The following is a 27,084-nucleotide window of genomic DNA, read 5'->3' as shown; positions in this document are numbered from 1 at the left end:
GGAATTCCGCACCCGTTTGACGGCTGACGGGCTAGGATGCCGGGCCGTTCTATCCCCCGGAAGCACCGGGCAAAGGATGGATGATGCCACTCAGAAGAAGCCGCCAACCCACGCGCCCCGGTCCCGAGAGGGGAGCGCGTGCGGCCACCAGACTCCGCCCCTTACCTGGACCCTTCCTTCCCGAACACTGCCCTCCTTCATAAGCCCGTAGCACGACGAGGACACCAGATACCCCGTTTATTTTGGACACTTTTTACCCCCTTTGGACACTTTATTTTGATTATTGTTTAATAAAAACCTCTCTGAGGCCTGACGCCACGCCCACTGTGTCAGTCGTTTGCTCCTCCCGCCACAATATATATACAGGTGCTGGTCATAAAATTAGAATATCATGAAAAAGTTGATTTATTTCAGTAATACCATTCAAAAAGTGAAACTTGTATATTAGATTCATTCATTACACACAGACATATTTCAAATGTTTATTTCCTTTAATTTTGATGATTATAACTGACAACTAATTAAAGTCCCAAATTCAGTATCTCAGAAAATTAGAATATTGTGAAAATGTTCAATATTGAAGACACCTGGTGCCACACTCTAATCAGCTAATTAACTCAAAACACCTGCAAAAGCCTTTAAATGGTCTCTCAGTCTAGTTCTGTAGGCTACACAATCATGGGGAAGACTGCTGACTTGACAGTTGTCCAAAAGACGACCATTGACACCTTGCACAAGGAGGGCAAGACACAAAAGGTCATTGCTAAAGAGGCTGGCTGTTCACAGAGCTCTGTGTCCAAGCACATTAATAGAGAGGTGAAGGGAAGGACAAGATGTGGTAGAAAAAGTGTACAAGCAATAGGGATAACCGCACCCTGGAGAGGATTGTGAAACAAAACCCATTCAAAAATGTGGGGGAGATTCACAAAGAGTGGACTGCAGCTGGAGTCAGTGCTTCAAGAACCACCACGCACAGACGTATGCAAGACATGGGTTTCAGCTGTCGCATTCCTTGTGTCAAGCCACTCTTGAACAAGAGACAGCGTCAGAAGCGTCTTGCCTGGGCTAAAGACAAAAAGGACTGGACTGCTGCTGAGTGGTCCAAAGTTATGTTATCTGATGAAAGTAAATTTAGCATTTCTTTTGGAAATCAAGGTCCCAGAGTCTGGAGGAAGAGAGGAGAGGCACATAATCCACGTTGCTTGAGGTCCAGTGTAAAGTTTCCACTGATGATCCACTCATTGATGGTTTGGGGTGCCATGTCATCTGCTGGTGTTGGTCCATTGTGTTTTCTGAGGTCCAAGGTCAACGCAGCCGTCGACCAGGAAGTTTTAGAGCACTTCATGCTTCCTGCTGCTGACCAACTTTATGGAGATGCAGATTTCATTTTCCAACAGGACTTGGCACCTGCCCACACTGCCAAAGCTACCAGTACCTGGTTTAAGGACCATGGTATCCCTGTTCTTGATTGGCCAGCAAACTCGCCTGACCTAAACCCCATAAAAAAAACCTATGGGGTATTGTGAAGAGGAAGATGCAATATGCCAGACCCAACAATTCAGAAGAGCCGAAGGCCACTATCAGAGCAACATGGGCTCTCATAACACCTGAGCAGTGCCACAGACTGATCGACTCCATGCCACGCCGCATTGCTGCAGTAATCCAGGCCAAAGGAGCCCCAAATAAATATTGAGTGCTGTACATGCCCATACTTTTCAGTTGGCCAACATTTCTAAAAATCATTTTTTTTTGCATTGGTCTTAATTGATATTCTAATTTTCTGAGATACTGAATTTGGGACTTTCATTAGTTGTCAGTTATAATCATCAAAATTAAAGGAAATAAACATTTGAAATATATCAGTCCGTGTGTATTGAATGAATTTAATATACAAGTTTAACTTTTTGAACGGTATTACTGAAATAAATAAACTTTTTCATGATATTCTAATTTTATGACCAGCACCTGTATATATACATACACATATTGCATGTATTTTTTAAATATATACATACAAGTGACTGTGAGTGCATATATATATATATATATATATATATATATATACACATACATACACACACACACACACACACATGTAATAACAAACTTTTATTTTGGATGCGATTAATCGCTTTTACAGCCTACAAAACACATTTGCAAATGTTTTAAAATGATCTCCAGAACCCTTTAAGCAGCCACTTTCTCTCTTTCTTACAAAATGTAAGCCATTAATAATAAATAACCCATGGGTGGATGGATTTGCTCTGCCCTGAACATCATTGCTGCTCTTTTTCCACAGTGGCTGAATCATAAAGGGCCATGGCATTTTCAGCATATCAGTGGGCAGGATGAGTCGAGGCCAGAGACAATATATATGTATAGGTATATACACGTGATTGCAAAAGTAAGTTATTACAAACACTCAATGGTGGTTTAAAGTGAGTTCTGAGTAAAAGTGTAATATTAATCTCATAAATTGTCTTATGTAGCATGATGCTAATGTTAGCTCTAATGCACCTGTTCCAACAAGTTCAATTCTAATGCATTTTGTCATAATACTTCATGTAAGGTCACAAGAAAATGTTTTGTATTTATTTAGAAATACTTTTGATAGTAGTTGGGTAAATGTATACTGGGATTGAAGCGATGTGGCTTGGTAAACATTTTATTGCCAATATAAAGGCTGATAATGGCTGAAAAAAAAAAAAAAAGAAGAAGAAGAAGGATTATGTCTCATACTTTGCGGAGATGTGAAATTTCCTTCTGTTTCCTTAAATAGTTTGTCATGCATTTCTTTATTTCAACACATTTACAGGTAAATCCCAGTATTTTAAATTTGCGATTAATTGTGATTAATCACAGTCCAGGACTGTGATTAACACGATCAAATGTTTTAATGGATTGACAGCACTAAAAATAACGTATAATTTACAGTGAATAAACGTAAATTGACATTCCCAGAATTCCCTGTTACATTTCAAATGTGATGTTTTTTTTTTGTTGTTGTTGTTGTTGAAATAATGTAGAAAGAAGAATGTTTCTTAGTTTTTTTTCTTATAGCGTATGAAGATTAAGGTTGTATTTTACATCTAATGTTGTTAAATTAATGTTTATTGCATTATATCAGTTTCATGTGTGCTACCATGATGGTATTTAGCATTTGTGTGAATGATTTAGCACTGTGCACCCTCTATATATTTGTGTTTAAAAGCTGCTTGTGATGATAGGGGTGTGAACCTACACTGGTCTAACGGTTCGGTTTGATTACGATTATCATGGCATCGATTTGGTTCCATTCAATATCACGATGCATCATGCATGCATTGACGAAGCACTGAATCCTCAATTTTCAATTTTACTTCACATGTATAGAATTTTGTCAATAAATACAAGCAGTCAGATATATGAACTGGGGCCCGTTTCAGAAAGGAGTAAGTTTTCCGTTTCAAAATGGAAGGTTTGTCAAGCCCAAGAAAGCTGGGTAAGACAAGCCCATTTCTGAAAGAGATGTAACTTGTACTCAGTCAGTCACCGTGGTAAACTTACTCTGTGAAACTAACCTGGTCGGGAGCAGTTTTTCTTTGGTAAACCCAGAGTTTCTTTCCATCTACTCCTCCTTTTTAAATTGTTAGGGATGTTTAAATACCTCATTCATTCATTCACGCTGCAAAATTGACTATTTTTGTCTTATTTCAAGTACAAATATCTAAAAATAAAATTTTCTATAGGCCTAGATGAAAAATGGTCTAAGATATTTAGTCTTGTTTCCTGGGAGATTTTCCTTAAGTGCATTTTACGTAAAAAAAAACACATGTAAAATTGTCCACCATAGGGTAAGAAAAATAATCTTAATGCAAACGGAAACAAGAATATTTTTAATTTCTTACCCCTTTGGCAGATAATTAGCAAAATAAGAAAAATGCACTTTAAAACATTTAAATTTAGTCATTTAGGAGATGCTTTTATCCAAAGCGACTTACAAATACGTAAGGACAATAGAAGCAATCAAAACCAACAAAAGAGCAACAACATGCAAGTGCTATTACAAGTCTTGGTTAGCCTAACGCAGTACACGTAGGAAGTTTTCTCTCTTTTTTAAAGAAAACGAGTAGATAGAATATAGAAAAAAGAAACCAAGAAAAGCTAGCAGTTAGAGAATAAAATATGCAATTGATAGAGGGTCAAATACGTGTGTGTTTTTTTTTTTGTTTTTTTTTTATAAAAAGAAGGCAGATAGATAAAATAAAATTAGAATAGAGAGTGCTAGAGTTAGACGGTCAAATAAAGATGGAAGAGATTGTTGTGTTTTTAGCCGTTTCAGCTGCTCGGATTGAATTGGGCAGGTCACTCCACCGGATGGGAACAGTTAATGAAAAAGTCTGTGAAAGTGATTTTGTGCCTCTTTGGGATGGCACAATAATGCGTCATTGACTTGCAGAACACAAGCTTCTAGAGGGCACATAAGTCTGAAGTAATGAATTTAGGTAAAGGGGTGCAGAGCCAGTGGTGGTTCTGTAGGCAAACATCAATGCCTTGAATTTAATGCGAGCAGCTATTGGAACAACGGAGATGCAGAGCACATTATAAGTCCGCTGTATGCAGATTTTAAGGAAAGTGTGCATCCCTCTCACACTCATTCTGAGAATTTTTTCCTGGGAACAAATCCGTCAAAGAGGAGTTTGACAGGACTGTAAGTCAGTGGTGTAAAAATGTGTTTAAATGAGGCTAATCTGATAAATGACGTTCAATTGATAACATCTTTCTGTGACCTCTGGAAGTAACCCAATAATCATAATTTCCTTCAGGATTTCCAGTGTGGTTGGATGCATATCTCCACCATCACACCTTCTGAAAATGAAACTGATTGCTGTATGGAATGGAAGGATGCCAGATTGAGGGGTAGTAGCTACGACATGCCGTAACCACAGCTGTTAAATAAACTAATTATTCAAAATTTATTTGGTCATCTTTATTTCCTACTAATACAAAAAAAGAAAAAAAACGGTTAATCTTTTTACTTTTGGATTCTAAAGTTCTTCAAATACTTGACCATATCTTCTTCAACTGTCAGTGGTGCTGGTGTAGGTTCTCCCCCCTTTTTGGGTGCCTTTGTTTTCGTGCTGTCGACGGAGTACATGTCAGTAGTTAATATTAGTTCAATAATTTACAGTTTTCACCTCTGATATTATAACAGTTATTAAGTTATTAACAGTTATTAAGAAGTAAAGTTATGCATGGACTCTGAAGTATGTAGACTTCTTTTTGTCGGGTGCAGTTGTCATGGCGAATCGTAATTTCGAAGCTCCACTGATCATGACTTTTCATAGTTGTGGTGCACGCGCTAAACTCAGAGTCAATGTACTCAGAGTTGAATGAACTAACACAATTCAGCCGTCCTGAAACCGAAAACTCTGAGTTTCCCATCTCACGGTAGCTCAACTCAGAGTTCAAGTTTAAACTCAGAGTTGGTTGAACCTCCTTATTGAAACCTTTAATTTTACCTGCTCAAAGAAAACATGCTTCTTGAATAACCAGGTTTCCATCCAAGGAAAAATATTTAGCGCTTTAAAATATTTACGATATAGCTGATGGAAATGCCAATTATCGATTCAATTTCTCATGTGTCGACAAAAGCTTTTTCCGTTTAACTTTAGCGCATAAATTCCATATCGATACTTCAAATTTCGCAAAAATTTGTTTGGGAACACTTTTTGTCGAGAAAAGGGGCTTTAACACAAATAAATGTGGTGTCACATGACAGAATTAGCCTATAGGCAGCATCTGCGTTCATGGTGTTGCTCACATTAAAGCACTGTTTCCCTGTAGTTCATTAGTGCATTAAATCATATTCATATTATTAAATTGTCTCTAAAATTATTTTATACATGGTAAGAAAAAGACGAGTTACCTCTCAAACATACTTATCTTAATTTGGTGTTAGCAGGCTAGCCTATGTTTACATGATTATTATTAATTTATTTTACAGTGCACTGTTCAGTTTAAATAGCCTGTAGTCCATGCCTTTCAGCTTCACCACCATAACCCCATAATATTAGTCTATGCCAAGCACATTTTGTTTTACATATTGGAACGGGAAGTTCAAAAGGTTAAATTAATTCGTTTTGGCTTGTTAGCTTCTTATATTTTTATTCTTGCTTTGTTCAGAGTTCTTTCTACCGTTAAATTTAAATGATTTGTTGTGGAGTGAGGGGAAATAAAATATTTTTTCATGTTTCTTCAATATTTTTGGCTGACTGTATTTTATTAGGACATGAACAGGCTGCGTTGTGGAGTCAGGCTATGTTTAACTGCGCGTGAGGCGCCGGGATGATCGCTTGTGTTTTTATTTGTTTTTTTCCCTTGTAAAAGTGGAAACAACTTGCACTAACCTACTCCTCCCTCCTTCATTTACAAATGTTTTATTGTTTATTATCTATTTATAAATTAATAAAGTTGTACAGTAGTAGTAGCAGCAGTAATAAATAATAATAGTATTAAAAATCATTAACAATAAATGACAGATTTTAAAATTCTATACTTAAATTAAGAATTTAAGACATGTTATAAATGTAGTGTTATGAATTAATTATAAATGTACAGTATGAAAAACTGATATTCATATTTTAAGATTTGCTAAAGACTACATTTAACAGTATTATTGAATTATAAGTGTTTTTAAAGAATACATTTGAGTGAATATTTAGTGAGGCAATCTAAATGTTAAAAAAAGCAATACTGACAGTTAGAATTCATTTTAATTAACTAATTTTATAACCGGATGATAATGATGGTACCATCCATCCTTAGTATGCTACTGATCAAAGAACAGGCAATGCCAACATTTCAGACACAATATGTTCAGGAATGTATTCATATACACATTTGCATACCTACGTACCATACTTCCTCAACAGTCAAGAAGAAAGTTCATCCTCAAACTCAAAATGTACTTTGAAAGTACAGGAATTTACATTACTTTGCTGTGGAAGGCAGACAGGGAGATGTTTGAACTTCGTCAAGAAATGCATTAATTTGTCTCGCTTCCTCAACCACACCTCCAGACGTTTCCAGTTTCCCAATCAGTCACTGTTTGCCTGAATCAGAATTGTAACTGGCACTTATTTAAAACTCAACCATTGTCCTCAGTATTGGCTTTTCCCTGTGGAGGAAATGGGATTCCAAAGTCTCAGAGCCACAATGAGAGCAGTCACTTTGGTTTGCTTCCGGAAGCCAAATTTATTGTTCATGCATGCGTGCCATTTTCTGCCTGAAGGTCTTTTCGTTGCCAGGTTTTCACAGCATTTCATGCGCATCATGGTTATTGCCTCAGTAAGTTGCGAGGTGTGCAAATTACGTGATAATATTAATTTTTTTTATTTATTATTAATTACACATTCAGAGTGTACAAGAAGTAATTTGCTGTACTCCATATACTCTGCAACTTGATAATGAACCTACAACTGTTAATCAAAAGAGGGAATGCATAAAGAGAGTCAGCAATACACAAGTGTAAAACAAACAAAGTGAGTTATTAGTCATTACTCCCTCCATAAATCACAAAGGCGCACTGATATTTATCAAACGGACACTCAGAGGAGCACTCAAAGCTGTTCTGAGAGAATTATATTAACGACATGTATTAGTTAGGAGACTTGCAAACCACTGCCACTTGAATGATGTTCCTGACAGTAAATGATAACATTGAATGCTATAGACTGTTTGCTGCTTCTGCATTCAGCCGGCGTGTATTAATTCCCTCTTGCTGAGTACTAGACCCTGCTGCGATGATGATTAGGACCACAAACAGCAGGGGCACTACATAAAATCTAATCGAAAACATAAATCAATCACAGATCCCTTTTAAATTATGGCTGATATTAAGCCTGAACTTCTCTCGTGACATTTCATTCAAAGTGGATGAGTGGATGCTTTTAAAACACACAAACATTCATGGCTCTATGAAGCTAATATGACCTGAAGGGAGCGTGACATCTCTTGAATAAAAGTACCTCTGCTCATCTTTCACATCACTTCACAATCTCACTTTGTTAGCGGGTGGCTAACATGGAGAAAAGGTTTTTCTGATGACCTGTCAGTATAAAAAAAAAGGAAAACTTTAGAGAAGTAGCTGTCAAGAAGGACTTAGCGGAGATCGGCAGGCCTGATAATCACATCAAGTGCTTGTAGTTAAACGTTTATGATGGGTCTTCTGCGCTCTAAATAGACAAATATTGATCGCTTAAAAGATCGAAACAGGATTAAAGTGCAGTTCGATGACAAGTTGTGAGCAGACTAGAATTTCATTATTAAAAAAGGTATCACGCAGTGACGATGTCTCTGCTGTTTCAAGTCAAAATGAAATGAAAATACATTTTTTTTGTAATTGCATGTTATGGATTTTATTACTGTCTCATCCATGTTTCACTTTTTAATCAAAATGAAACGGCAGACTTCTCTCTAGTGACGTATGTTAGACTCCAGTCATTTCATCCACATCTATCCAACCAATAACTGATGGAGAGAACTGAAGGCATTGTGACACACCAAACCACCAACAAAGAACTAGCTGCAATGAAGATGACTGTGTTGTCATCTCACATCTTGTGCACATGGGCTAAAAATTTAGAATCTTGAACACAACATAGATATATGCATAGATGCCTCATTAGCGGCTGTTTCTACAGGCCACTATACACAAGCCCTCCGCCATATTGGAATGGTCAAAGTCAGTCTGTGAGCACTTGACAGCAAGTCAACTGTGCTTCTGTAACCGTAGATATATCTCTGTGTGATGATTTACTAAGACAACACAACAAGAAAAACATGTTAGCTAACACAACATTAAAAGTGACCATAGTTTAAAAACCTGTAATACTGAGTTAATACATGTAAAAACACACACCAACACATTCTCACCTAGGGATGGCTCGATACCATAATTTTGGCTTCGGTACGATACTAAATCGATACCATAGGTGACAAATAACCAGCCTCAAAAGATAAGTGAATTAAAAAAAATATATTATTATTAATAATAATAATAATAATAAAAACAGATTCATATGTTAATACCTTTGTATCAAACTGTAACAAAAATCCTAAAGGGAACATAGGTTACATTTTGATGTTGGAGAAAAAAAAATAATAGGCTAACTGAAGTAATAAGATGAAAATATATTCAAAGCGTATCTTTTCAGTGCAAACACATAGTGCAAACTAAATGTCTCCTAAAAAAAAAAAAAAAAAACATACCGGAAACAGGTTTCATTTTGAAGAAGTTTGAAGAAAAAAAAAATAGCACTGAAGTTGCGCAATTGATGCAACAAATGTTGCTTTATTGTAAAGTGTTATTCTAACAGTCAAAGTAATATTCAAAATCATGTTATTATTTCTCTCTCTCAGATTGACTCAACCAAAGAAAAAGCATTAAATATAAATCTCACTCTCTCACTTGCTTCATATTAGTGATCAGCAGCGCGTCAGAAACATTCCCTAAATATCATTGATACTAAAATTAATATAGCAAAACTCTTGCTCAATTCATATCCAATTAAAATTTGATTGTATGAAATGCAAGTGCATGTATTACGTGACCAAAACTTCACTGGTTCTAGCGTGTCTCACATGCATACACGATGTTAATAGGCCTATATTATATAGGCTATTATTTGCACAGTGTGAGATTCATTGGTCCTCACAGAACTTTGTGAGATCGCGATGAACAAAGAGTGACAGCTTTATTGGTTATGAGCACTCTTTGCGAGCTTTCTAAGCAATCCATTTAAAATGTAGAACTTTGTTTTTTGCCCACACACACGTTGCAAAGTTTTGGGAATAACATCTGCATATTTATGCGGGATTCACTCTCGAAGTAGCAGCATATTGATAGCAATAGAAGGGACAAAATATGTGAAAATGTGCATTAAGAGAGCACCCCCACTTAATCAGCCTTAGTGATTACTTCTGGAACCTGGTTGATATGCTTCTATAACTATACAAAAACAACAAAATACAAATGTACTACATAAAATAATTTAATAAATGCATATTTACAATTTAAGCACTTAACTAAAATAAGTATTAATAAAATTAATAACTAGAGAAGGCTAACTATATTCAGCTTGCTTCCATTTAGTGAGAAAAGCCTACTCTTCACTTGAATTAGAAAAAAAAAAGCTTATTATCCCATTTCTCTAGGAATTTAAAGCTTGTCAGTTTTTACAACCAGACGCTGCAATGTTGTGGCATCTTGGAAAACTAAAATTTGCATACATTTTTCTGAGTGACGACACGCTGAGGTGTCTTGAGAGGCTGAATGTGGCATCTCCGTATACATATCTATGGAACACACTACTAAGGCTACAGCCAATGGCCAACTAGAATGTATATTTGCATCTGCATGACAGGAAATAACTGTCCATAAGCAGATGGCAATAGTCTGTATTTGTCACGAGAAACCGAAACTGCAGATATACAAAGGGTAAACAAAGCAGTTCTTGCTTACCATTTCAAATATGAATCAGATTGATTACATTCTTCATTTTAGACAGCCATGTTGTTATGAAAATATGCATGCTCAGGTAAGATGATGTAAAATCATTTCATTTGGTCGCTTTCATCAGTTTTCATTTTGTGCTCTGGTTTGCTATGCTGAATAGCCAATCAGAGTGATCTGTCTTACTGACTGCCTGCTGCCTATTCAGCGTGCTCAAAATCCACCAACAGGGTCTGACTAGTTACGAGGCATGTACACACTGCAAAAACTGAGCTCCACTCTGCTAAATACTCTCATTTAGATGATAAGAAGAAAAGACCTTTCAAAACTTCAGGATCACGGAGACTTTAAATTCCATTTAAATTCCAAAATTGAACTTAAATTTGCAAATGCAGAAGACATTAACTTGTTGATATACTAACTTGTTACGTATGAAGAGTTTATTTGCAAAAACAGATAACTCAATTTTTTTATTTTCAAAAATCATGTTTTTATTGTTATCGTGTTTTTATTGTTTTATTGTGTTTAGTTATTTTTTAACCTAATCAAAATAACCCAACTGCAATTTGATTGAGATGAATTGGAATGAACAATGAAAAAACATGATTTTTGAAAATTGTTCAAAACGGACTTACCCGTTTTTGCTAATGAAGTCTTCATGTATTCTATTAAAATGACCATTGGTTCTCTCTCAAACCCCAAACAAAACATGAGGGCTAAATTCAGAATTTTGCTCAACTTTGATTTCCCTGCAGATTATGAAACACACTATTTCCAGTTAAATAAATAAGGTAGAGTTTTATGATTTTATATTTAAGTATTAAAGTAGATATGCGGTCCTATTACAGCAGGTTAGTAAGTTGGGAGAAAAACAAGCATGCATTGGCATTTCTTTGCCCATCATAAATGCCTAGTTTGTCTGGATTCCTGCACTCCCTGCATAACTTTAGATATGTATTTGACAGTCACTTTTTCAGACAGTGAGTACTTTTTAACTGTCAGGTGTAAACAGCACTTTTATCTTTAAAAACTGCTAGCTTAAACAGACTCAAGCGACGGAAGAACTTCTATGGGAACATCTGTGAGGGAAAGACTTAACAAAACACCTGCAAGCTTTTTTACTTTTCGCAGTATATCTCATCAACTAACAAAACATCTTTGATGCACATTTTAAATGGCTTTGTTTTTAGCCGTGCCTCACAGCAAAACCGTACTGACCTTTGACTGATCATTCCTTCTGCCTGCAGGTACAACACAAAAGATATGTTATCTCTTAAAGTTTTGTTCTGCACGTCATAAATAATACAGCAGGACAGCACTGATATCTTGACATATACATCTTCATAAGACCTTCAAGAAATAAACCTACTCTATTCTATTTTTAAATTATTTTTTCATCTTTCCATATAAATCTTACCAAGGTATTTTTTTGTTGATGTTAGAATTTCATCACAAAATGTTTTCACTAGTTTTAATCTGCAAAATTAATTTTATTATTTTTAATAATTTTTTTTATTTTATATTTATTAAAAATTCTTATATTTTTTCTTTCCATTATTATAGAAGGGAGACCTTTTTCGTAAAATGTTACATTTTTTTCACAAAGAATTACCAGGTATTAATTTGCTATTTTTTTCTATATTTATAAAATACTTTTTCTTGTATTTTTTCTTTCCATAGGAATCTTAGCAAGATACATTTTCGTTAAATGTTATATTTCTGTCACAAAATTTTCATTTTAATTTGCAATAATTTTATTATTTTATTCCATATTTATAAATTTTATTGTATTTTTCTCTATCCAGGAGATTATTTTTAAAATGTTACATTTTTGTCACAAAAATAACTAATTAATAATAGTTTAAAATTGCCGTTTTATTATTTTTAATCTTTTTTTATTAGAATAAGCTATGATTAGCTCCATGTCATTATGACTATATTCATAAGCACACTTTTGCTGGAAAGCAATGGCATGTTAAGCCAAAAAAAAAAAAGGGGGGGGTTGTAATTTTCAACTCATTCTTGATGCTTTCTAAAAAAAAAATCAATCATAATTCTTGCAACTTTAGCCAAACTTCATGTCGGTCAACTAGACAAATTCACAACAATGTTCACACATCACACAAAAACAAATAGCCAAAACTGTCAAATGTAAGATGTAAAGATAATGCAAAACTGGCCCGATAGAGCAGGTGTTGGTTTTGACCTGAAACTCCCTTGTGTGCTCCGGACCAGCAGGCTCTTACTGTTGAACTCTGCAGGTGCTTGTACTACTAAAACTAGGTCAGTACCTCAAGATATTAGCAACCACAAGTCTCTTTCTCAAACAACAAGGTGTATCTTCTGTGCACATATAAAAATCATGAACAGTTATGTCTGAGATTCTTCAGCATACAAAGCCTAATGATTAATGAAGAGACTCTCTTCCCTGCAAATCTAAACAAATCGAGGCACTTTGATAAGTGGCGAAACTGAGAAAAATAAGGGCCACTGATAATATTTCTTATTAGACACAGAGCACAATTTGCCTGTGGTTCAGGTGTTAGCTGTAGACACATTAGGTTAGTGGTATCCACAGGCTTTTTACTGTAGAAACGGATGAGGTGCTCAGTCCGACAACTTGAATTGCATTTACGTGACTGGCATGTAGGCATACAGACAATCTTACATCAACTGCAAACACACAATTCATGCAGTCGGGTGGTTGTAGGTTTGAATTATGACCTTAATATCCACAAATGTCCATATTGATCAATACATTAAAACAGTTCTATCTGCACTGGTGCTCTGTATAAAATGTAACGCTACTCATTTACCTGGCAAGGGTGGGGAAAGAGGAAGGTTTCAGTAACATTTTCTTCCAAAAACACTTCAGATTTCCACACTTCTACTCTAAACTGTTGTGTTTCAGACTCTTGCACATCAGTCTGTTCAATGAATTATTTACAGTGAAGACCAGATACTCTGGCTGTGGCAGTTTATTCACAGTAAATCACATATGATGCCCAAAAATGTTGTCAAGACAAGCAGCTCACTAGGTTTTGAGATACAAGATATCATGCCCAAAAATGTTGTCAGGCTAGGCAGCTCAGTAGGGTTTCGAGACACAATCAATCAAACCTTCAATGCACAAAATGCTGTCTAGACAGGCAGCTCACTGGGTTTTGAATCAACCACTATGATAACAACTATGATGCCCAAAATGTTACCCAAGAAGGTAGCTCAACCATTCATTCAGTATACTAGACAACTAAGTTTGAAAAACCATGCATGCTTCACATAATTAAAAATTTAATTCATACAACTGTCAAATTAAGTTGTTAATCATAACTTGACGGAGTGCAGAAAAGCTGTTACAAGAAAAAGGAAGTGTCATTTGTGACAGCTATTTAAAATAGGCATATGCTTTTCCATCTCTAAAAGAAGTAAAAAGGTTTCAGAGTGCTGCCATTCTCAATGAAACAAACATCAACAGAAATTAACCTAAGACTCTCGAGCTAAAAAAAAACTTCATTTTGGTAGACGAGTAGAAAAATGCTTACCAAGCGACCAAAGCATGAAACATCGGGCAACACTGTATCCGTTGTGAGAGTTTATGGAAATCATAGTAGGAAGATGCGCGGGCACCGCAGGCTGCCAGCTCGCTGTAGCAGTGTTTGCACTGATCCTGTAGCCAACAGTCACTACTGTGCCGATCATTAACGTTACCCAGCTTTGTTTTGCAAAGACGTTTCCTGTTGAACGCGCGACTCAGCTGCGCCCTCTAGTGACCGCATCACTGCTTGGCTCTAACATAACAAGCTCGATTAAAATGCGTGTTAAAGGGATAGTTCACAAACATATGATAATTTAGTCAGACAGAACAGCTTCTTTCACTTTCAGTGAAATACAGCAAAAGATGACAGGACGCGTAACAATTATACATAGTCTTCAGTCATGAAGTAACTTAAACTCTTTAAAATGTTAAGCTGCATCCCATTTTCGATCAAAAACCCAATAAATTACATAAAACGCAATGAGCTTTCAATCTTACTGAATTTAGGCAACGTTAAGTTTTAATAGCCGACAACTGACTACCCTAATAAGATGTATGAAGTATTTTCCTCGCGTGAAATATGCGAGCAGACACTGAAATAATGTAAGTCAATGTTATAATGTAGCTAGATTTTTAAAAAGTAAATATTTGTCCCTCCGAACCACAATAGCATCCTTCTTGCAAAATTAACGATTCAATCGTTATGAAATATCAAACTAATCGATTTAAAAACAAATGTTATTATGTAGTTTTTTAAGTAAGCATTTGTCCGACCGAACCACGTCGATGCAATTAAAATAACTAGAAATCATGAGATTTATGCGAACTGGCACTAAAGTATTGAACTGGTCAATTATATCTAGAATTTAAAAAAGTAAACATTTGTCTCGTCGAACTAATAATAAACCCCTGCTATGTATCCCATAATCTCGTACGGTTACCACAGCAACCCATTCGACGCTCCGAGCTCAGCAGGCTCACACCGCGCGGGCTGGACCGAGCAGGGCCGCCGCTGCTGCTGCGTTTGGATGTTTCTGGAAAGTAACACGTACTAGCGGGTTTGTTTATTTGTGTATCTGACCTGAACCAGGATGGCTGTCGTGGGCTTTGATGTGGGGTTTCAGAATTGCTGTATAGCTGTGGTCAAAAGCGGAGGAATCGAGACCGCATCCAATGAATTTACAGACAGATGCAGGCCGTAAGTGTATGCTGTGCTTGCTAATTGTATAAAGAGACAAAGCTTTCATGTATCTTCAGTGTATCAGAGGAATATTGACACTCCATATGTGAATATCCACCTAAACTGAAAGTCAAGTACAAGTCTAGTTGATAAGTTGCATTTTCATACACCTGTCAATGTCATTCACATTGCAAAACATCTGAAACATGTAACGTTACATGTGAGCTAAAATCTGTTATTTGAATCCTTCAGAAGTTTAATACCCCTGCATTTTTGTTTAAGAGCTGTTGTGTCATTTAATTCAAAGAACAGGAGCGTTGGTAATGCTACAAAAAACCAGGTTGGCATTCCTGTTCTCATCTATGATGATTATGGATGAAGCAAAGTGTGCTATATTACCATACTTGCTCTAGGTGATGAGCAATACTGCGAGCACAGTCTCTCATTTTAAGCGACTACATGGCAGATTGTTTCAGGATCATGCTGTGCAAGCAGAGAAGGCTAGTTTACCATATGACCTGGTACCACTGAATGATGGGAAGGTTGGAGTCGAGGTAAACACTGTTCATAGTCCCATAAACGATTATTTGAAATGTAGATGGGTTTGTTTAGCAGTACATTAGAATTACATAACGTGCTCACAAATCTCATCTGTAGTGAATGGGTGCCGTCAGATTGAGAGTTCAAACAGCTAAAAAAATCACAATCATCCACTAGTAATTGACACCACTCCAGTCCATCAATTAATGTCTTATAAAAGTTTTTAAAAAATGTGTGTTTGTAATAAATCCATCATTAAGATGTTTTGATATTAAGATGTAAAATACCAGTCCTTTATCCATAATTATGCTATCTCCAGGGAGATGTTGACTCATCTGTATCAGGACAGAAATATGCACAGATCAAGAAAACAATTTGAAATGGTGGATTTTGTTGTGAGAGGACGAGAGATGAACTTTTTCATTGGAGGAAATAAATATTAATTGAATTATGGACTTGTATTTTGTCCAGAAGTGAAGGTTTGAAGTTAAAACACCTTAATGGCAGATTTGGGGATTGATGTAAATCTGTTCTGATGAAGAGACAAACTCATCTACATATTGGATGGTCCGACAGTGAATATGTTTTTAGATGGGGTTTTTTTTTTTCATGTTATTTATTTATTTATTTTTTGATTAAAGAATAAGATTGTGACTTTCATTGTCTTGATTAGGTCATGTACCTTGACCAGGAGCACCATTTCCGCATTGAGCAGGTCACGGCTATGTTGTTGACCAAACTGAAAGACATTGCAGAAGCTAATCTGCCGAAGAAAGTGGTGGAGTGTGTCATCGCTGTATGTCTTTGCACTGAAGCCGTGAATATTGCAAGAAATAATTTCTTTTCGTGATATTTAATGGATACCTGGGGCATGTACCAGAAATAGAGGCCTTTAGTTAATTAGAAATTCTCCTCAAATTATTTATAGTGCTAATAATGTATTGCAGTCATTTTTATTCTTGTCATCATGATATTTTAGAAAAAAGGCCTGCTTTATTTTCATACAGCAGTAACGTTTATCCAGGCCCTTTTTAATTTGGACATAAACCACAAAAGTGCCACCAATCCGATGGTTTGTTTGTTTGTGTCATTTCTTTGGCCATACAAATGATTTTGACACGTATAGATCCCCTCATTCTTCATTGATTCAGAAAGGAGGTCTGTGCTGGATGCTGCCAAGATTGCCAGCTTGAACTGCCTGAAGCTAATGAATGACAGCACTGCAGGTATCTTTTGAATTAATGAAACTCACAACAACAGTGCCTTTGCCACATCCGAAGCAATGTTGACAGTGTCATTTATCATTCCAGTGGCGTTAAACTATGGCATATACAAGGAAGATCTTCCACGCTGTGATGAGAATCAAAAGATTGTGGCATTTGTGGACATGGGCCACACAGCTCTCCAGGTGTCTGTTTGTGCTTTCAACAAAGGCAAACTTAAGGTGCGTCTCAAAGTCAGACACTCGTGTAGATCCCCTTTTTTGTATTTTCACGCACGTCAGTGAATGTTCTGTATGTTGCAGGTGTTGTCGACCGCCTTTGATCCTTATTTGGGAGGGAAAGACTTTGATCAGAGGCTGGTGGAATACTTCTGTGCTGAATTTAAGTCTAGGTACAAGATGGATGTGAAGTCCAAGGCTCGAGCTATGTTACGACTGATACAAGAATGTGAGAAACTCAAGAAACTGATGAGCAGCAACTCCATAGACATTCTCCTCAACATTGGAGGATACTTTATGGACGATAAAGACGTGTGGGAAAATGAACAGGTATGTGACTGTAGTGTTATTTAGAGCTATGAATTGTTAATGAACAATATATCTGTACCATATGAGGTTTTGGCCGATACAAGAGGATTTTTGTAAAAAAATAAAAATAAATCCATTATTGTTTAGTATTTAAAGGGTTGTTTACAAAACACTGTTTGCAACTAAAAATTTAAAGACTTTTTTAGCATTTTGGCCGTTTATTTACATAACAACAGCGTTTTGGGGGCCTGAAAATGCAAATATTTGAAAACACGTAGTGTTACTTTACAAAATAACATCAACGACTACTGGCTCGGCATACATAATACTGCTTTTTTAGTAATTTTTGCAAATGTGAATGAACAGAATCATTTTGACGTTGTTGTCGTCTATACACAAAACTTTCAAAAAAATTAAGTTTTTAGTACAATCATTGATGTGTAGATGTATCCTAAATGTAAATTTCTCGTAATTTTACATTTTAATTTTCTTTGCATCTAATGCTTATTTAACACTTATTTTATAAACACTAACAATTTATTAACACTCTTTAAACTCAACACTCAACTTTAAAATGGACATATATATTTTTCATACTGCACATGTACTGCACACTTGTAGCATTTTAAACAATTGATTTTATGTTTTAGTTATATTTGTAATTTATTTTTTAAAAAGTATAGAATTTTTATCGGTTATTGGTTTAACAATTGTATGCATAAGCTTATCAGAATTAATTTTTACATGTAAACTAGCAAATTTCACAAAGAATATTTTTTTCATAGTTTGATGTTTTGATGCTTAAATTCATTTGTAGAATTTTGAACAAATTTTTATTTTATTTAAATAAAATAGCATAGAATTTTAATATCTGCTATGTATTGGTTAACAGGCATGAAAATATTTATCATCTTATTGGTATAATTCATAATATCAGTGCATCCCTACTTTGATAGTACATTCATTGAGCTGCTATTATTTTATAAATAATCAAATATTAATAAACTGCATAATATTTATGTTATATTGGGAGTTCCCTTTTCCACTTAATTTAAGTAATGCACATCAACACAAGCTTGTATTCTAATTTATTTTTTTTCAGGGAATGTGGTTTTCCCAACCCCCTAATAATGAAATTTAAGAGTCCCCTGGTTATGTTTTGTAACATGCCTAAATTCTCATCTTAATTGGATATCTGTCTACACATATATGCATATTTGCAGCTAAATGCATGTCTGTATTGATGATATTGCAGAATTAGGCTACTTAATTTGTAATACTCAGCATATCTGATCAACAAGCTGAGTCACAACTAAATGGCTTCCTCTTCCACACAGGGCCAAATTTGAGGAGTTATGTGCCGACCTAGTCGAGAGAGTGATGGTTCCGTTGATGACGGCTGTAGAACAGGCTCAAGTGCGGCTTCAGGACATCAGTGCTGTGGAGATTGTAGGGGGAGCCACACGGATTCGTGCTGTAAAGGCCCAGATCAGTAAGTTCTTCAAGAAGGATATGAGCACTACATTGAATGCAGATGAAGCAGTGGCCAGAGGATATGCGTTACAGGTAAGTGTAACAAACAGCATAATTTGGATAATATAAAGCGGAAGGGTGTAATAATGTTCAATTTTGCAATAAATTGATCAATTTTCCCCTTTCCAAGTTGAATATGCATCTATAAGTAAACCATTCAAAGGTTGATTGGGAGAATTGCTCTGTTTGAGTATCCCAACTAGCCCCACACAGGAAAACTCACTCAGATTCATTCCAGTGGCATGAATTTGTGGCGGGGCATTTGGTTGCTTAAGCAGTGATAGACAGTGGGTGTGTCTGGGTAACGTGGAGTATTTTATTCATTTTTTTTAAAGATTATTCTCACCAAGGCTTTATTTGATCAAAAACACAGAAAAAAACAGCAATATTGTGATATATTACAATTTAATATACATATTTGCTATTTTGAAAACCGTTGTTCTGCTGTTTGTATTTTTGTGGTAACTGCGATTAATTCTTTTTCAGGATTCACTGAACAGAAACAGAAATTTCAAAACAACATTTATTTTAAATAAAATCTTTTGTAAATTCTAAATGAATTTTTTGTTACTTGATCAATTTAAAGTTCTTGCTGAAGAAAAATAATTGTTAAAAAAACTAAAAATAGTGTGCCATGCTCTCTCCTGCATTCAGAGTGCGAGACTTCACCATCACAGATGCTATCCCATTCCCTGTTTCTCTGTCTTGGACCAGTGAAGCAGATGAAGGCAAATCGTAAGCTCAGCTTGCTACTGTACTTTATATCAGAACCAAGCCCAGGGAAACGTGCTACTGTTTTGATTTTATTTGGTTTAACACTAAACACTATCTACGTGCATAGGCTGTACTCTGCATCTCCCATACTAATGCACCTCTTACTTGTCCATACCTTCCACCTGTCACAAGATATTTGGCAGGAATCATCCCTTTCCGTCAGCCAAAATTATCACGTTTTACAGGAGCAAGCCTTTTGTTCTGGAATCTTTTTATTCGGATTTGACATCACTGCACTTTCCTGAGGCAAAGATCGGTGAGAATCAAAGGGTTTCCCTTCAGACCATAGTAATGTTTATATTGCGGCATACTGATGATACAGAATATATCATATTCTGAATGTGAATTAACGCGATGTGTAAAATGCTTCCACAGCCGAATATAAAGTGCAGAACATTCAACCTCAGGAGAATGGAGAAAAAGCCAAGGTGAAAGTAAAAATTCAAGTGAACACCAGTGGTATAGTCAGCGTGAGCTCAGCTACTATGGTCCTGAGGGTTAGCTCAAATGAATCTGAAACCACAGAAATAAATGAGATTTGCAGTCATGATGGCCCTGATGATATTGACATAGAGGTGGGTAACACATTGTGCTTGTTTCATAATTGTGAGTGTACTAACAGTAAAAGCTAATTAATGTCATGTAATTCTTGTCAATATTTTCTTTCCTAGATGTTATTCAGTCGTTAACAAAGGGGTGCTGTATAAAATATTAAATAGATTTTAAGAAAAATGGTAATACAAGTAAACGTATTAAGTTTACTTGTATTAATATTAAGTAAAAATTATGTTCCATGAAGATATTTTGTAAATTTCCTACCGTAATATCAAAACTTCATTTTTGATTAGTAATATGCATTGCTAAGAACTTCATTTGGACAACTTTAAAGACGATTTTCTCAGTATTTAGATTTTTTTTTTGCACAGATTCCAGATTTTCAAATAGTTGTATCTCAGCCAAATATTGTCCTATCATAACAAATCATACATCAACGGAAAGCTTATTTATTCAGCTTTCAGATGATGTATAAATCTCAATTTCAGAAAATTGTGGTCCTGTGTCACATATTTAAATATTATATTTATGATTTTTTTTTATGTAAATGTCAAGAAAAACAGTCAATAGAGCTTAGTTTTATACACATTAATACCACAAACGTTTTTTAAACAAAAGACTGCTATATAAGGACTATAACGGTTTCAAATTAATTTTAGGTAAGACTCTGAAATATTACATGTTGAAAACCCAGTTTTTAATGTAAAATGGATGTACAAGTATACACTGCCCTCCAAAAGTTTGGAAACGCCCTAGAAAAGTGGGGTTTTGGACAATATTGGCATGAATCCTTTTTTATTTGTGATAATTTTGCACTGATAAGGGACAACACAAACTACGAAAACATATTTTATTGCATAAACAGTTTATACATAGAAAAAAACTAAAATTTTTGATTCATTAAAATATCCTTCAGTAGCAGCTATTACAGCTCTGCATAATCTGGGCATCCAAGCTGTCAGTTTATTCAAACATTGACTTTGAATTGGCAATCAATTGTTGAAGCTACAGTATTAAGGTGTGCTGACCCAAAAATCTTTTAAAAACCTGCGCCAAGTTTAAACCAGTAACCAGGCATCACAGCTGGCAAAGGGGCATGTTTGACTTTGACATGTATATATTGCCATTATTATGTTTTATTGCTGGTCTTCAATGATAATGTCAAGTTACTTTAATGTATTTGCACCAAAAAATTATAAGGATTTATACTGATATCGTCCAAAACCACACTTTGCCAGGGGTGTTTCCAAACTTTTGGAGGGCAGTGTATGTCAGAGAAAACAGTAAACAGAGCTTAATTTTACAAACATTCATACCTCAAACATAATTAAAAAAAGAAAGACTGCTATATAAGGACTATATATTTTTTCCCCCTAAAAAATAAGGTCTAAATCTCACACACGGCAGCTTCAAACACATTTAAGGCACGAGTTTGAAAAATATGATGCTAGCCAGGAAAGTCTCTTCAACTAATGCAGCCACGTACTTCAATTTACCTAAAAATCGAATAGCGCTATTCTATAAACCCATTAGAAATTCCAGAGGGAACCCAACTGAATTAGCTTTCCAGGGTGCTCTACAAATTCACATCATTACTGAACAGCTATATTCAAGCTTTTCGTGATGAAATGGGGGTGGGGATAAAAAAAAATTGTTTATAATACTATAGCTTGGGTAACGTGTATTTATAACGTGTATTTCTCATAGTTATGCTATAGTTATGCACAGTGTCCACCCATGGAAAAAGAGCAGAATCAAACAGATGCACTGAGCGTAAGTGAGCTACAGTACATCTCTCACTTACTGCATTCTCAATACATTTTATACTGTATGTGCATACTAAATAGGCATGTTGATGTGTATCTAGTTTATGTAAAAAAAACAAAAAAAAGCAAAAACATTATTCGTATCACATCTTGTCAAATATCTTAATATGTATTTCTGTCAGTTTGACTAGTACCATTATGCTAATAGACATTGTCTGCTCTTCACAGATGAATGGAGAAGTAAACAATCACCCCCCTGATGCTAAAAAAGCCAAGATGAAGGTCAAACATGTTGTTCTACCCATTGAGGAGACGTTTACCCAGCAGTTAGCAAAGGATCGCATCAGCACTTTCATGGAGCAGGAGGTATTGTTGACTAAACGTTTGATTAACATCATATGTATGCATCAGGGTATAAAAGTCTGGAAATCTGGCAATTAAATCTAAATAATTTTAGGACATAACATAAGACATATTAAAGAAATATTAAAATTTCTCACTAATCGAAGTAAAAAACATATGCACTAGTACCATTCAAAACTTTCGTACTGGCTAGAACTGTTTTTATATTTTCGAAAGAAGCCTCTAATGCCCACATTTAGACTATTTATTTGACCAAAAATACAGTAAAAACAGTATATTGTGAACTAATTGAGCAAAGCGATAGTTCTGGCAGGCCATGTTAGTCAAGTTTGCATCAGCTGACACTCAGCTGATCCACGTCAACCTATAGGATCACGACACCAATCTTAATTCCCTTCATAAGGTCCCTTCAGTCATTATTCAGCAGCTATAGCTTCGCTCAGGAACTAATCACCCACCTCCATCCCCAGCTCCTCCTCTTGTCCAGTTAGGACTTGGCAGTGAATATATCATTGAGTCAGATCACTGAATCATGTTGTTAAAATAATCACATACAACATCATGTGCTACATTTGTCATTGATGTTGGTTCTGTTCTGTTACCCTAGGTGGGGTATTCTGCTCTCCCTGCTCCTATCCATGCTAGGCTGCGTGGATGGGCAGGGAGTGTTTGCCCAGAACAGAACCATTCCCCCAACCTAAAATGTATGCTAATCATAAGTTATATTGACGATAGTGGTCCTGACAGAACTGTTTTTATTTGAATGTATTTTAAAATGTAATTTATTCCTGTTGACATCTGAATTTAAGTCATTACTCCAGTCTTTAGAATCACATTACATGATCCTTCAGAAATCATTCTAATATGCTGATTTGATGCTTAACAACATTTTTTATGATCAATTTCAGCATTTCAGGATTATTTGATTAACAAAGTTTGAAGAACACTGTTCATTTGAATTACAAATCTATTGTAACATTATAAATGTCTTTACTGTCACCTGTTACAATAATAATCAAATTTATAATTCAGTAAGCTCTATTAAAAAAAATCTAAACAAAAGCACTTTTACTAGTGGTCTCAGACTTTTAGATCCCACTGTACATTTAACAGTTGTTTTAGTGATGAAAGCTAGAAACATAGCTGTCTTTTAAGAATGAGATTGTTTCAGTATATCTCAAATGATAATTCAAAAGCTGTGATAGATATTTTGTTAGCCTTAGAAGTGTGATTTTGGTATCTTGACAGTACGTGAAGCCATAAACATGAATAAAGACATTCTGGTAGATTTTTGAATATGAAAGCTAGTCAAAAATCCATCAGTCATTCTCACCATCTGGCACTTACTTAAATTCCTCTTCTTCTTTCCTGACAGAGCGAAATGATACAGCAAGACTGCCAGGAGAAAGAGCGTAACAACGCTAAAAATGCAGTCGAGGAGAATGTCTATTACTACAAACACAAGCTGGAGGGTCCCTATCAGACGTTTATAAATGCTCAAGTAATGTATCTTCCATGCAGCTTTTCCCAGATAACACGGCGTTACCTGTAGAGTGACATGTAATCTATTTAGCTCACAGGGACTGTTATCAACAGACTGTGATTTATTCATAGCATTCATTAATGTTTTCGTGTTTCAGAAGCCTGTTCCTGATTGCGGAATCTCTGAAGGCCATTTTCAGTTCATGCATAAATGAAACAAACTCTCATTCATTTAAATTAGTTAGTAGTTCATATGAGCTCTGCAGCTGAAAGGAACACAAATCTGAATGACGCATAAAACAAATGCTTTTCTCTTCTCTCCAGGACCATCAGACATTCTCTGAGCTTTTAAATGGCACAGAGAACTGGTTGTACGAAGAGGGAGCAGACCAAGATAAGCAGACGTACATTAACAAGCTGGAAGAAATACATGTGAGTCATTTGTCCTCAAACACATTCGATCATAGCCACGAAAAATTGATTTTGTGTTCTCTCGGAGATAACCGGACTCGTACACTGACAGGTTTAACATTTTGCTCTGTTTGATGTGCGGCCACAGTATTGTGTTTTAATTGACTCGCGCAGTCTTGACAGCTGGCATTGGGATGGCATGTGTTTCGCTTAAAGGCTAGGAGAGTCATTTGTGTAGCTTTCAAAACCCCTCTATTGTACTTTAAGAAGAGCGCTAATTGGATGCTGTGTACTGCACACCAAACAAATGCATTCATGCTTACAAACAGTGATGTATTAAAGCCTTTTGTTTTATTCAACAGAAACTGGGTAAGCCTGTGCAAAACAGATACCAGGAGTCCATACAGAGACCTAAAATGTTCGAAGAGCTGTCAGCCAAAATACAAAGCTACATGACTATTATGGAGGAGTATAAGAATGGAGTAACAATAAGTTCTCTAATTTTCTTCATCGTATATCACATCTTATTTGGAACAATCATGCTCTGCAAGGCACTTTACAGCACAGGGAGGCATTATTTTAAATTGTTGTATACATTATAATGGATTTCATGCAGTTACACAGTCAGATTTCAGTCATCGGTCTCTTACAACTGACTATAAATAGTGTCTGCTTTTACATTTATTCATTAAGCAGAAGCTTTTATCCAAAGTGCCTTATAAATGAGGAACACAACAACACAGCAATTCATCCTAAGGAGACTGTAATATCAGAAGTGCTGCAATACTTTCTTTTAAGTTCCTAAACTGACTAGAAATGTATTCTCATCAATGGTTGTGTGTTGTATTTATCGGAATACTATAGTAAATGTAAAAACTTTATTGTCAGAAATTAGGTATGCATTTAATGGTCATGTATCATTTAATTGCACATGCTCATTTACTCTGTTATATAATAATAAAGTTATATAATATATAATATTTTTTTAATATATTTAATTTAATTTTTAATTTAAATTAAAAAAAAATCTAAGGTAAATTAAAAAAATAAATAAATAGAAATGTTGCCCTGGAAACATAATAAAATAATAAGCACTAAAATTACTAACTGGAAATAAATAAAAACTGAAAATGAAAGCATTTCAAATGGAAACTGAAGACATTAACCAAAACTATGATAGTATAGGAATAATACTAAAAATACCATTGATTTTCTAAAATAACTCAAATGAATACAAACTATATAGACATTTAAAAAAAACTAATAAAAATTAGGAAAATACAAAAAATAATGATGCTCACTTAACTTAATCTTTAAAAAGATAATCATAGACAACTCTATTAAATGTAATCTTTAGCAAATCTCAAAGTGAACATCCCTTTTTTTTTAACTTTTGTTTTAGTTTTTAATATTTTATTAATTCATGTAGACAAAATAATATAGAATTTTAACAAATCCCTGTGAAAACCCATGGTACTTTAGTAATTCACTTAAGTATATTGTTAGTTTTAAAACCAGTTTAACAACTTTGTATAGGCATGTTTTAATATGTATTGAAAACTTTGTCTCTCAGAGTGACAGTTACTGTCATATCGACGCCATGGACATGGACAAGGTCAGAGTGTGTGTTGAAGATACACAAGTGTGGATGACAAACATAAAGGATTCTCAGAACAAACGCACACCTGATCAGGAACCTGTCATACACAGCACTCAGATCAAGGAGAAATTACAGGTAAGGAAAGACTAAAAGCGTCACAAAAGCATTTCACTGGGGTAGACCCATCTAATAACCTTATGAGTAATCCGCATTGATTTCTATGTCCGAGCAGCCACAGGGGGGTGGTGTTAGCTGTCTTTCAATGGCATCACTCAACTTTGAAATGCTTTTAAAAATCTTTTTTACTGCAAGGCATTTGTCTCTTTAGGAATACTGTGCTAAATATATTTGTAAAATTAATTATCAATTGATTGTCATTTAATTTACAGATTTTAATTTATTTAATTGAAAATGTTTTTACATCACAATGTTTTTAAATCACAAACCAGGATTTTTAAAGTAATTAATTTAGTAAGTGCGTTATTAAACCCTGTTTATAACGAATTCAATTATATTTGCATTTGTTTGCAATAGTATTAAAAAATTGTTTTGTTCAAAATTAAGTAAATAACACCCATGCCAATATTTAATGGCTTATTATATTGCTAACGCAGTATGGCTGGATTGCATGTAACGTGGTTGCTGGTGCATTATTCAGTCTTATAAACTGATAAATAAAGCTTTTTGTTTATTATATCTGATGTTAATATGCACATATAAAACTTGTTTCATATGTTCAGAGTAATAAGATTTTTGTGCACTTTTAGTTCACCTGCATCTTGAAATCCTTGAAGCTCCACTGTTTTCTCCACAGATTCAGTCTGGTCTCAAAGCTGTCCAAATTAATTCTGATTATGAATGCAGTTCCAAAAACAAAAATTGAAGCAAAATAGCAGCTACTGTATTGACAGTTTTACTGAAAGCAAGTTCTTACTGAAACTGTGGCTCTAAACAAGGTGAAAGCTTGCAATATCAAGAATGAATGTACAAGAACTGCTGCTTTACGCTTGACCGTTCCGCTTTATTTTCGCTGTGCATTGAATAGGATATGTCATGTTAAATTCATTATTTATAGCACATACTGACAGTGATATCTGTGC

At 35.2% G+C, this 27,084-nt stretch overlaps 1 protein-coding gene and 1 pseudogene across 2 annotated transcripts in view; one reads left to right on the top strand and one right to left on the bottom strand.

The window, feature by feature from the left end:
* LOC306851337 (beta-1,3-glucosyltransferase-like) overlaps nt 1–14,212 on the bottom strand; it is a 116,069-nt gene extending 101,857 nt beyond the window's left edge. Inside the window, exon 1 of the mRNA XM_079387498.1 lies at nt 14,038–14,212. Coding sequence (XP_079243624.1) covers nt 14,038–14,194 — 157 coding nt within the window. The 5' untranslated portion in view covers nt 14,195–14,212. The remainder of the gene's footprint in view (nt 1–14,037) is intronic.
* Nucleotides 14,213–15,626: 1,414 nt separating this feature from the next.
* Nucleotides 15,627–26,867, top strand: LOC306851312 (heat shock protein 105 kDa-like; annotated as a pseudogene). Its single transcript has 16 exons — nt 15,627–15,764; nt 16,424–16,546; nt 16,877–16,976; nt 17,061–17,194; nt 17,276–17,521; nt 18,838–19,066; nt 19,662–19,768; nt 19,930–20,063; nt 20,183–20,417; nt 22,081–22,135; nt 22,357–22,494; nt 23,867–23,992; nt 24,298–24,405; nt 24,747–24,866; nt 25,958–26,119; nt 26,799–26,867. The product of its transcript is annotated as a heat shock protein 105 kDa-like (transcript).
* Nucleotides 26,868–27,084: the final 217 nt, after the last annotated feature.

The sequence above is a fragment of the Barbus barbus genome (genome assembly GCF_936440315.1).
Source record: "Barbus barbus genome assembly, chromosome: 31".
Lineage (NCBI taxonomy): Eukaryota > Metazoa > Chordata > Actinopteri > Cypriniformes > Cyprinidae > Barbus > Barbus barbus.
The sequence above is the reverse complement of the archived record's forward strand: the minus strand, read 5'-3'. Positions and strand labels throughout refer to the sequence as shown.